General features: G+C 62.6%; 1 protein-coding gene across 5 annotated transcripts in view; it reads left to right on the top strand.

The window, feature by feature from the left end:
* The window catches only part of LOC111147090 (growth arrest specific 6), a 32661-nt gene that overhangs the window by 9104 nt on the left and 10997 nt on the right, over positions 1-12560 (top strand). For 2 of the 5 annotated variants that reach the window (XM_022502976.1, XM_022502978.1), the window contains exons 3-6: positions 2542-2566; positions 3894-3956; positions 9210-9332; positions 9987-10109. In XM_022502976.1, the coding sequence (XP_022358684.1) occupies positions 2542-2566; positions 3894-3956; positions 9210-9332; positions 9987-10109 (334 nt within the window). Of the gene's footprint in view, positions 1-2541; positions 2567-3893; positions 3957-5649; positions 8744-9209; positions 9333-9986; positions 10110-10222; positions 10674-12560 lie in introns of those variants that run through there. The other 3 variants (XM_022502980.1, XM_022502977.1, XM_022502979.1) reach the window with 3 other exon arrangements.

Raw genomic sequence — 12560 nt, 5'->3', positions numbered from 1 at the left:
CCACCCACCCATCCACCCACTCACCCACCCACCCATCCATCCATCCATCCACTCACTCTTCCATTCATGTATCATTCATTCACCTGTTGGGCAGTGGCTCCTGAGGGCCTTCAGGGGAACAGTCAGCACCAGGCCAGGCACTGGGCACACACATGTCCTTCCCCTCTGGAGCTTCAGCTTAGAGTTCAGTGGCCTACAGTTTTGCTCACTCCCTTCTTCTATCTTAAGTTGTTTAAAGCAGAAGCAAACCCGTGAGAAAAATGATTGCCAGATGACAAATGGCCCCATTTCCAAGCCCGGTGTCCTGGCTACTCCCTGCTCCTGACCCCACAGCCCCACACCAGGCCTTGCTCCTCGTGTGGTCAGAAAGAAAGAGGGTAAGTTTGTAGGCCACTGATGCCTGGTTTCGAATTCGGCTCTCTGAACTGTGGCCAGGCCCCGTGGCTCCCTGTGGGACGCTCCTAAGAGCCAGCCCAGCTCCTGAACCTCAGGCTGTGGCTTCTGGGGCCGGTGTGTGGTGCAGGTGGGACCCGCTGCGCATTCTGTGTTTGGTGCCCTTAGCGCGTGGAGATTTATTTCCTCCTCTCTGGTGAAAACGTCAGAGGACAGCTGGAAATGTCTCTTTCTCCAGGGGGAGTGCCCGGGGGTTTTAGGTTGTCCGTCCTGTCCCCAGATGGGCAGTCAGGTCAGCATTCTCCCCACCCCAAGTAAATCAAGCACACAAAGTAGGATAAACTCACCAGGTTACGGCCCGTGGTCTCAGAACCCGCATTCCCGCGGATGTGGTTGCCTGCAGGGGGTGCGTGCGGTTTTCCGGTCAGTGATGCTTTTCCGTGGTAGACCTCATTATCAAAACATACGACAGGTAACTAGCAGCAGTCATGGTTTGGAAACTATGATAGAGCTTTCTGGAAAACTGTGATAATGCCACCGTTTATGATGACTTGGGGTACTCTGTTCACGGTTCCCCGTTGTTTCCAGTCTGATTCTTGGTCTCCTGAGTGGGTGTGTCTCGCTTCCACCCTAAATCTTTCCTTCAGAACCAGAGCCATTCCATTTGTTACAAAGTCTGTGGCCTGAGTTATCCCTCAAGACCCAGAAGGTGTCACGGCTCACTTGACCTCAGCTCTGGGGTCTTTGCCAGGGCACCCCTCCTCGCCTGGCCTTCCTGTCTGGGAGCTGCCAGTCCGTGACTAAAAGCACAAAGAAGTGAGGCCAGGAGGTCAGGGGCCTCCGAACACTGGTGTGGAGGGACGTCCCTGCCTGGCCAGTCCTGGCCTCTGCACAACTGCCTGAATGGCCCCTTCACTGTCACACAGGCTGAAAAACAAACGTGCTCTGACCATTGCTTCTCTCTTAAAGCAGTTACGTGTCTGTTTAAACCACATCTTTACTAAAACATCACTTTCTGAAAACAGTGTGCCTGGCACCTTGGCCCAGGCTGCGGGAAGTGGTGGGGGAGGGACACGTGGGTTGAGCTGGGCCAGCGCATGGGCAGCCCCGGGACCCCCTCTGCCTGGCACTACAAACACAAGCCAGCTCTCGTCAGCATGGTTTTGGGTGACCGCGTGCTGTCCAGAGCTCGTCCTGGCGTCCTGACCTCAGGCATGGGCCACAGCATGTCGTGAACGCCCGTCTCCTCATCTCCGCTAGCAGGGCTCAGTTAACCGACCTCACCGTGGTGGCACGGGTTGGACAGAGCGGCGGACGCTCCTGTGCAGACGGCCCAGCAGCTGGTGGGGGCTGCTCCCGCGTCACTCGGTTCCATGGGGGTGGGGGTGTCTGGGGCCAAGCCGCTCCACGATGGACCCTACGTGGGAGACGACAGTGGACGGGTGGGGGCTGCCTTGAGTGGCCCGTGGCCTGGCATCTGTGGCTGGGGCCATGGACCCTGGCCCGGTCCCAGCTGCTCCCTGCTGCTGGCCAGCGAGGGTCAGGTGGTCCTAGCGCTGGACAGCCAGCTTGCGTCCTGCAGATCTCTTCCTTCGCGCCCGCAGACAGAAGGACCCCGTTTACACCCTCCGTGCCTCATCCAGCACCCATTTCTTTTACAAATAGAGCAGATGCAAATCAGAGCCCATGCAGCGACTGTCCCATCGAGGTCTGCTCAGCTCTGGGAGGGGCCTGGTGTCAGGGAGGGTCTGGATGATGGTACCCGGGACGCGCCTTGTCCTGTGAGACACGTTACACGGCTCCACCGAGGTCCCGTAAATGACCTCACTGTGCTGCTTCCAGAAGGTCCAATCACGTCTGCGGTCATATGCAGAACGTCCTGTAGAGGCCGCATGAGCAGCCTGGGCCCTGCCACTTGCCCTCCTCACGCTGTGGTCTTCTGGCAGAAAGTGGCTTTCTGGGTGGTTCTCGCTGGCCGTTACGGGGCCAGCTGTGGGGATTTCCCACCTTCCTCGGACACCTGCCTCTGCAGACATCTGTTCCCGCCCGCTGGGGAGGAAGATGAGGTTCCTGGCCAGCGGCGCAGAGGCTGTTTGGGGAGCCTCGTGCTGTGCCAGTAAACTGTTGCCCCTTCTTCTTTTTCTGCAGGACTATTTTTATCCAAGATACTTAGGTAAGTTGAGTCCCTGCCTCTGTGGTCGTCGTAAGGGAATAGAGGGGGACACGCGTCCTGCGTCAGCTCCCGGAGCACACCTGCGGACACCTGTTTGTGCCTTTCACGCCCCAGGGTCCGTGTTAGCCTCCGTCCAGCGCCATTGTTGGCAAACGGCTTCTCTGCTCGGACTCCAGGCTTCACTTCCTGTTTGGGGCTGGGATTGACTTAGTGGGTCTGTGACATTTTGGTCTCTGGGTCTTGGCACTCCCAAAATGACTGAAGATCCCAGAGAACTCCTGTTCGTGGGGGCTGCACACGTTGGTATCGGCCATGTCACCAGTCAGAACTGAGAACAGTAAACAACGTTTTTGTTTTATTGGAACAAGAGGAATGTATGAGCGGACACCCAGGCTACCGAGTAGGGATGTCACCATGCGGGTAGCCTCTGGGCAGCTCCCCTGTGCACTTGGGGAGAGAAAGTGAAAGGACAAATGACAATCGGAAAGAGGCCCTGACTTTCATTTTAAGAAATTTTGGGATGCATATCACTTGTAACAAGATACATCTAATCCAGGGTCTCCCTTTTTATTTTTGTAAAGTGCATTTTGGTAAATTTTCCATTGGCCTTATATCCTCTTAGGGTTCCTTCTCGGGGTTGGTATCTGGCAAAAGCCAGGTAGACCTATAATTGGCCCTAAAAAGCCAGGAACCTTCTGGCTCCTGGGCTCCCTGTCGGCCTCAGAGGCCTGGCTCCCGGGTACTGGGGTTTGCTTCCAGAGGCGAAGAATGACCAGCTATCCCAGGAGCCCCCTCCAGGCGGCCTGGGCCCTTGTCCTCCTGGGCATGGTGTAGTACCGGGGACCCTGCTGAAGGTGGGACGTGGCTCAACACTGTTGTGCTCAGGTTCAAGTTTCCAGGCACCTTCCCCTGCTCCCATGTGTACACCCAGCTCGTTAGATGGGTGGGGCGGGGGGGGTACACTCCGAAGCAGAATGACTTTCGGATGAAGGGCAGTGTTTCCAAATGGGGGTCCACTTGAAACTGAAGCTTTACGCTCTGGTTGGGGTCAGAAAACTCCCTGAATGTGACCAGTGATCCTTTGGGGCTGTAGCCGAAGGCGTCTGTGGAGAGGCTGCAGACAGACCTTGGCACACAGAGTACTGCCCTTTCGTGAAGGCATCTTCTTGCTTGCCAGTGTTCAAGGGATCGGGACTGTGTTGTTGCTTCAGCCCGAGTAAGCGTGAATAATACCCTTTTCCAGAGGGTCTCAGACCCGACACGCGAGTTCTAAGGTCTGTCTTGTCTCCGGCGACAAGAGTGACGGGCTTCCCTCTCTCTCTCGCAGACTGCATTAGGAAATACGGATCTCCGTACACAAAGAGCCCCGACTTCGTTTCATGTGTTCAAAGTAAGTGTGTCCTTCCTGTCCCCCAAAGCCCTGTGGATCGGGGTAACCTCAGGCTTTGCTGTGGGGTCTTGGGTGTGGGGGGGTGGAGCACTGGCCTGAGCCCTGCTCCCTTTCCACTGGACTTTCTCCCTTAAGCAAGTGAGGTTTGGTTTTTTAAATAGGCAAGAAACGCAAGCCCTGTGACGGCTAACCCCCTTTCAGGGCTGTGGGGCCGACCACGTCTCTGGGTGTGCCTCCTTGTCAAGCAGCCGGGCTCCCGGAAGAGTCCTAGACCTGTCACCTCATACGCACAGTCTCTTGATTCTGCACAAACGCCGGCTTACCGCAGACGTGCTCCGACCCCACTCTGCTGCCCCCCACCCCGAGCAGGGCATCCTCCCCTCGGCGCGTTCAGAGCACCTGCCAGTTCACGGCGCACCCACGGGAGCTGGCGTGTGTCTTCCAGGCTCCTCCCGGTTTCTTATTTTCACAAACAAATCTCACGTGGTGGAGGGTGTCTGCGGGACGGGCCCTGGCCTGCGCCGTCCTTCACTTCCATGCAGACCGGTCACCGGCCGGGTGACCAGCCCCGCCCCCGTGTCTGCGGGCTCACGTGTGTTTCTCCGTTTCGGTCTCCTTCAATGTCAACGGTGAGGCGTGAAGCTGGCCTTTCTGTTTGTTCTTCTCACTAGCGAGTGAGGCGGACAGTCACGTGCTTAGAACCTTGTGTTCTTTCCCCGCAAGTGACCCGTGTCTGGGCTCTGCCCGTTTCTCTCAGTTCGTAGGAGTTCTTGATTCGCTGTTTGTCCTAAAGGTAGTGCGGTTCTCCCTCAGCCCCTCACGCATCTTTCGTGCTGGTGGTAACGTCACTTCACATGTCCCGCAGGAGAGCGGACTCTCTGCTGCTGTCCTGTCGCGTCTGAGCCAGCTGCGAGCGCGGCCGCCGGGCCGGACTGTGGGCCTGGCTGGGGTCTGAGCGCGGAGCTGCCGGTGGCCCCGAGCCAGGTGTCCGTGTGCCCCCCCCCCATGTCGCAGGCAGGCTCTGAGCACACGGCCCCGCCGCGGGGTGGGCCCTTCCTGCATTTCGTGTGGGGCCCGCCCCTCTCGGGTGCCAAGAAGTCAGGGGGCTCCACATGCTGCTCACGGGGCCCGGCTGGCCTGGCTGGGCAGTGCCCCTGCATCCGGACACCCACCCATCCCCGCGCTGGTCACAGGCCCAAGCCCCGGCCCGGACGAGCAGGGGAAATGATCGATTTAGCGCGGGAAGAGGAGAGGGAAGTGGTTCCGCCATTCAGGCCCCCGCTCCCCTCTGACCCAGGGCAGCCCCACACAGGTACAGAGCAGACCGGCCTCTCTGATTTGGGGCAGAAGCACCTCTTGACTCAGGGTGGCCAGAACCCGTGCCCGTGCTTCGTGGGCAACCCAGAGCAGGCCCCCTCCCTCGGCCTCCCTGGGGTCGGCTTGTGACCTCGGCCTCCGTGGGGTCAACCCGTGACCTTGGTCTCCCTGGGGTCAGCTTGTGACCTTGGCCTCTCCAAGGGCCTGGCGACCTCACTGGGGCCTGAGGCGGGGGGGGGGGGGGTCATAGCAGTTTAGGTTCATGTCATTTCGGCTTTCTGTTTTTAGCAATTTTTTTAAGGTGTCAGTTTGCTAAACCAGTTTCTTCTTTTACATCATGTGGCCACGTGGATTAGACCGTTGTAGCTGATCGCAAAGATCATAAAAAGCTACGTGGTGCTTCACGCCTCCTGACAGCGCCCGCGCCAGACGGCAGCCCCTGTCGTAACGGCGCTCACGCGGAATCACCGAGGTCTGCCTCCGAGGGAGGCTGCAGCCGTCCCGGTCCACATTGTGCCGTGAGACAGATCGTGTGGCCTTAGAGGGGTTCCAGTTGTGTGACCAGCGAGGACTGGCTCTGAATGAGTTCGAGCTGTCCGCTCCGGGGGCGGGCACGTGGTCCCACACCGCTGTGTGACCACATGCTGTCTGTGCCCGTCAGTTCTCCGGAGCCTGAGGCACCCCCACATGCAGCGCCATCCTCACGGGGGACAGGGCCCGAGGCCCGTGGCTCAGGAAGGATGCACGCCCTGCCCGCCCCCTGCCCCCAGAGCTAGACCCCCCGGCCTCAGTGCACGCAGGACAGCGCTGGCAACGTCACGCTGTTTTCATCACTTCCGTCCTGAAAACCCTCTGATTTGGGGGCCAAAAGACAGCGCGGCGCAGCTGAGTGCTTGACTGTCCGTTATCGTTCAGATCGACGCAACAGCCTCTCAGTGTTCACCCCGATGGGCTCCAGGCCCGGGGCTCTCTTCCTGCTCCCGTCCCACCTTCGCGGGTAGACCTCAGGGCACTGGCCCCTTCCCCGTGGTACCTTGGGCGCCACCTGGAGCTGTCATCCACGTTAGAAATGGTCGTCACTTCGAGGTTGGGGATCAGCAGCCACTGAGAGAGGCTCCCTGTGGGGTCCACGTGCCCGCGACAGGCAGCACGGCCGCCTCAGGGCGAGGGGAGCCCTGTGTCCTCCAGGCAGGGAGCGGGTGCCCTCAGCTACAGAGGTCTGTTCTCATCCATACCAGCCGAGGATGTCAGCTCTTTCTGTCGGAGTTTGCGGGGCCCCTGCCAAGGGCCAGATACCCCGATGCAGCCCTCCCCCCCTCCTCCGGTGCCAGAGGTGAAGACTGGGCAGGATGCGGGGACCAGACGCAGTGGAGTCTTCTGGGCTGTGTGTTCTGCGGGAGCCCATGGGAGTGCCGCCTGCGGGAGCTAGTCTCGGCCCTGAACGTGGGGACCCTGAGGTTTTACTGAGGGGGTTGGGCGTTCTAGGCAGATTCTAGAGTTAACCCACCCTCATGCCGAATGCACGGTTACGCGTTTCTCAATCAACCAGCTCTTGAACCAAATACGGCCAGTGGAGACGCAGGCCCTTCCCCCGGGGCCCTCTGGGCTCCTGCCGTGAGCCGGCGGCCACCCCCGCCCCCGCAGGGCCCTTTGTCTGTGGTGTCGACCTGACCCTCCCTGGCCCCTCTGCACCCCTGAGTGTCACCATGGGCAGCCAGTCCGGCGGCATGGGCGACCACAGGGCTGACCCACCCGTCCCCAGCAGCTGGGGGACACGCTGTTCCCATACCCAGTTTCCTCATTCCTGCACCCAATTCCTCCACGCTTACGGGCAGAAGGCATTTCCCTCGCTCTGCCAAGAACAACCATGCGGGTGTCACACAGCCCTCGGGGACGCCCTGTTTGCTCAGCTCCGGCCGCAGGAGGAGCCGTGGACGGACACGGTCTGGTTCTTCGGATGCAGGCCGTCATGCAGGTCCCTGACATCGGGACCCTCAGAGACAGGTCCCAGAGCCCCGTGGGGCTGAGGATCGCAGCCGGCGGAGTGGAGACAGCAGGCTGACAGGAGTCCCGGGGGACGGCAGGGCCAGCGAGGCTGGGACCCAGCTCATCTGGGGATTTGCGGCCATGGGCCAGGAGCAAGCCCTGGGGCAGCAGTGCGGAGACCAAACTGGCATCAGGCTGGCAACGTCGGTCATTTTAAGAAAGAAGAGATGAGTCGGTGGCGTGTGCCCACCTGGCCAGCAGAATGGACACAGGCCTGAGCGCTGGGCTCTCGGTGGCCCTATGGGTTCAGGCAGAGAGAAAAGCTGGCTGCTGTCACGTCCTGGGTCACCTGGGAGCCAGACGGTCCTCTCCAGTGTCGCCCGTCCACCACGCAGTTTGCGATGGGCCCATCACTTCGTAAATACAACGGAAGCGATTGTACCAGACGAGGGGCCCAAGGACGCGCGGCCCTGGAGAAGGGGACACGGGGTGAGACTGGCCTGTGGTTGGTCTGGGCCAGGCCCTGGGTGGCAGGCCGGGCGTCACCTGCCCTCCAGAGGTGGGCCCTCGCCGAGTCTGGGGATGGACATCAGCCAGTTGGCCTGGGAGCCCACAATCCACCAAGCTGCTGGGGAAACGTCCTTGTTGCCCTCGGGTGACAATGACCCAGAGCAGCCAGATCGGCCACGATCGTCACTGCCTCTGAAGAGCACCTGTCTCAGGGATTGCGAGGCGGCCCTGGGCCCTCCGGTGTCACCTTACCCTTCGTACTGGCCCTCAGTTCGGACCCCAGCCAGGGCCCCACGCTGCCCAGGGTCTGGACAGGCACGTGTCTGCTGGAGCACAGGACAGAACGGGAGCCCGCGGAGCCCCCCGGGAGATGTTTACGGTCCGCACGGGCCTTGCAGAAAGGCCGCCATGGCTTGTCAAGGAACAGAGGCACGAGCGCACCCACACGAGGGCTGGAGGGACAGCTGGCAGGCTGATGGGAGCCAGGCCGTCTCGCGGTTCTGCCACGTGACAGGCATGATGGGCGAGGCAGAGGACGTCTGGTGGCGTCAGGCATCCGCTCCTCTCTGAGGTTCCCCGGAGACCTGGGGGGTGAGCCCTGGAGAGCCAGGGCCGGCCCTCTCCCGACGACCTGCCACTCCAGTGCCCACCATGCCAGCCCGCCTGGGTTCTCTGCCCGAGTGGCTCCGGGCTGAGCGGCTCCAGGACAGAGGCGTCCCTTCCTGCCCAGCCCACCCAGCACAGCTGTAGCCTGAGAGAGGGTTCTCGGAGCTCTGCTCTCCTGCCAGCACCCTGGAGCCCACTGCTGCCCAAGGTCAGGCTCTGTAGTCAGGGACCGTCCCTGGGATCAGGAGCCTCGGTGGCCCGTGAGCAGCTCTCCCCACACTCAGCCCCCGGGAGGGCTCCCTGGGACGGTGTCCACCATCGTCCCTGAAGCAGCTGGCAGTTGTCTGGTGATCAACACTCTGGGCCAGGTAGACAGTCCCCCCTCCCCCACCGAGCAAGGAGGTCCCAGCGGGCGGGTGCCCCTCTCTGGAAGGGCCAGGGCAGCCCCCCACCCAGTGATGGTGTGGCGGTGTCCCTGCAGCAGGGAGGGTGTTGGCGAAGGTCGATGGTAGGGTTTGAGGGGTCAGGGCGCCCAGCCGGGAAGGTGGGGGCATCTACCTCATGCAACCCTTCGGGCCAGCCAGGGGTCTGGGCCCACTCCCTGAGCGGCCAGGCCCCTCCCTCTCCTCAGCTACCTCGGGCCCAGTGGGCAGGGGACCACTCCGTCCCAGCCAGCCTGGATTTCCCAGCCCCAGAGGAGGGTCTGGCCAGGCTGTTCATGACCGCCCTCCCACCTGGAGCTGCCGTCTGGGCCGCCGGCCTGGGCCTGCCCCCTCGTGTCCGCCCCGAGCTGCTCCCTCCCAGCTGACCCTCTTTTTCCTTCTTCCGGCACAGACCTGCCTGACCAGTGCTCCCCGAACCCCTGCAACAAAGAGGGGACCCAGGTCTGCCAGGACCTCATGGGCAACTTCTACTGCCAGTGCAGGGCTGGCTGGGGCGGGCGGCTCTGTGACAGAGGTGAGGCCCTGCTGCTGGAGGACGAGGGCTGGGGGTGCTCCTGGGGGAGTGGCTATGGCCCGTCCCTCTTTTCCGGCCCGTCCCTCTTTTCCAGCCCACCCCACCTCGGGGGATACAGGGACTGTCCGGTGACCTGGCCACTCAGGTGGAGGGAGAGGAGGGGCAGGCAGGCCCCTAGGGCCCTCCAGGCCCTGTCCCCGAGCACTGGGTGCTGGCCGTTTGGGGGAGCCCTCGGGTGCCCGTGGCCTGGCTCCTGCGGGACTGGAAGGAAGGAGCCAGTGTAGGGCCACCCCTGGGGCTTGGCCTGTGGGGACGACAGAGTTTCAGGGCCAGCCTCCCTGTCTGCAGTGGGGGGGACGGGAGGTCAGGAAAAATGCCCCAGGACCTAGTTACCTCGGGTGACCCCTTCTCTGCGGTGCCAAGCCACCCCGGGGCAGGGGGGCTGTGCGTGTGGGTCTTGGCCTGGCTGTGCCTGCCCAGGTCTGTCCCCTGTCAGCCCTCACCCTCCTCCCGGGTGCGCTAGCAGCCACGGAGCTGGCACCACGGACCATCACCACCCACAGTGCCTTGAGGTCTGCATTCGCCCCCGTGCACTCGCTGGGGGTCCTGTGTCGGCTCTGGGCACTCCCCAGGGTCTCTGTGTCCTGTGCCCAGATGTCAACGAGTGCAGCCAGCAGAACGGGGGCTGCGGCCAGATCTGCTCCAACAAGCCAGGCAGTTTCTACTGCGCCTGCTACAGCGGCTACACGCTTGCCCCCGACGGCAGGACCTGCCACGGTAAGGCCTGTGCTGCGGGCCCCTCCCCGCTGTGCGCTCTCCCCTCGGCTCCTCCCCCGTTGTGTTTGTGCAGTTGCCAGACTGCCAGAGTCAGCCCGATGCCAGATTGCTGAGGTCGGCAGTCCCGGCTGTTCTCTGCAGAGGCTCTGGGGGGCAGGAAGAGGGTGGAGGGACGCCGTGCCGAGCACATGCCTGGGCATGTCAGCAGCCACGGGGAGCTGCCCCAGCCCCTGGCCCAGGATGATTCACCGGGATCTGTGGACCGGCCAGCCCCACCGAGGGGACCTCCCCCGCCGCCCCAGGGAGGGGGGCAGCTCCGTGCATCTGTGTGACCACAGCCTGGGATGGGGTTGGGCAGTGGGGCAGGGCCAGGAGCAAATGCGGCCTCTGACGCCCACCCTGCTTACTTCCCTGGGGCCTCACGCCCTGACCTCCCCAGAAAGTCTGCAGGCTGTGGCCAGCCCGGCTGCAGAGGACGAGCTGCCCACCTACCTAGGGATGGGACAGAGGTGCTGAGGGAGAAGCAGCCTCGGGAGCAAGGGCGCGCAGTGGCCGGAGCCCCAGGTGAACCTCTGAGTTGGACAGAACGAGGGGTCCCTTTCCCAGACCCCGCGCAGCAACGGCCTGAGGAAAGGACGTGTTGGGAGCAGCGAGGGCACCCCACGTCGGGTGCGATCGCTGAGTACAGCGTGTAGCCGCACCAGGATCCCCTCCCCGTTCTCTCAGCCCTTGGCGTGTGTGCCTGTGGCTGCTGGGAGAGGCCTCGGGGCTACGGGCCGACAGTGCCGCGCAGGAAGGTCTGCTTAGCCTCCTGCGAGCCCGAGTGACGGGAGCCCACCTCCCGCCCACTCACCGAGTCGTGAGGCATGAGACAGCCAGAGGGCTCCCTGCGTCCCGCTGCCCTTGCCCCCAGCACCGCGTGACGGACGATAGGGCAGGGCCTGCACCCACTGCTTCGGGGGGCCATGGGCCACTGCTCCCATAGCACGACTGACACCCCGTGAGTGTGATGGGCGTGCCCCACCTGCGCTGCCGGGAGTCCGGCTGTTCCTGCCTGTACCCGCACACACACCCTCTCTTAACCGCCACCTCTTTCTCTGGGGACCTGGTTACCCCAGACCCAGCCGAGGGAGGCTGTGCGGTATGAGGTCTGTCACTATGGTACGGAAGGGACCAGCCTTTCCGTCCGTTGAGATGCTGGGAAGGAGGGAGTGGGGTCGTGCCGCACCCCTGCACCCCCAGCGTCCGGCCTCCGTCATCTCTGCGTGGCTGCAAGAGGGAGCTCCATGCCACGTGGCAGAAAGGTGGGCCGGGTGGGGCCCTCTCCTGGAGGAGAGCTGATGAGGGCCCCAGGGTGGGTGGGGGACAGGGCCTTGTGGCCACAGTGTACCCAGTAGGATTGGGTGTGGACTCCCTGGGCCCCGTGGCCGGTGCCAGCACCCCACCCCGCCTGCTTCGTGGGCCGTCCCGTCTCTGTGCTGTGACGAGCAGCATTTTCAGTTGGCGAGGTGCTGGCTGGGGTCACAGGACCCTTGGACGGCGCTTGGCTATATGGACCCCCAGCCCAACCCCCCGTGGCTCTGCGGCCGTGGCTGATGGCTGGCGTGGGAGAAGGCAGGGTGGCATGGGGCCAAGTGGGCGAGTGGGGTGCAGAGCTCAGTGCACCGTTTCCTGTGGGGGCCTGGGACACCTGATGTGCTAGAAGCAACCAAGGACAGGAGGCCCTCCCCGGTGATGCCATGGGCCCTCTCGCAGGGCCCCAGATCTGGGGAGATGTGGGTTCTCAGGCCCTGGCCATGCTGTCCCTCGGCCATCGCGAGTGCCACGGGGCTTCGGTGAGCTGCTGTGTGTGGCCTGCTGTCACGGCAGTGCCTCGAAGGCTGTGCTAAGACAGCTTTGCACCAAAAAAAAAAAAAAAGCTTTGCCCCAACGAGGCATCCTTTGTGTGGGGCGGCCCGTGTCCACCTGCCCAGAAGGGCAGTGTCCCCATGGTGTGGCCAGTGCCGTCCTGGGCCCCCCAGCACCCCACTGCCAAGGGAAATGAAGTTCCTGAGCTCCTGGACTTGGGGCAGGCTCAGCCTACTACGGGGTCGGTAGCACTCACGCAGAGGCCGACGGACCCGTGAACCCCGTGGCATTCACACTGCCTCTGGAGGGACGCGTGTGGTACCCTGGCTTTTTCCCACGGTCCTGAGGGGTGCCTTATGGATTCCGTGTTTGAGGGCCTGTGTGCTGCCGTCATCACAAGTTGGGGGCAGTTGTGAGGCCCCGTGAGGAATCCCTGGTGTTGGAAGTCATCAGTGCATGTGCCAGACACCCCTTCTGTCCCTGGAGGAGACGGGTTCGTAACTGCAGAGGTTGGGCTGCTCGCTCGCCGAGGGGAGAGGGTGCTTGGCACCTCAGGAAGAGCCTCGACAGTTGACCCTTGTGGCGTCTGATTGTCATCGGGAA

This window comes from Enhydra lutris, unplaced genomic scaffold, assembly GCF_002288905.1.
Source record: "Enhydra lutris kenyoni isolate GAN:26980312 unplaced genomic scaffold, ASM228890v2 scaffoldscaffold15, whole genome shotgun sequence".
In the NCBI taxonomy this organism is placed as follows: Eukaryota; Metazoa; Chordata; class Mammalia; order Carnivora; family Mustelidae; genus Enhydra; species Enhydra lutris.
This window is presented reverse-complemented; position numbering and strand designations above follow the sequence as displayed.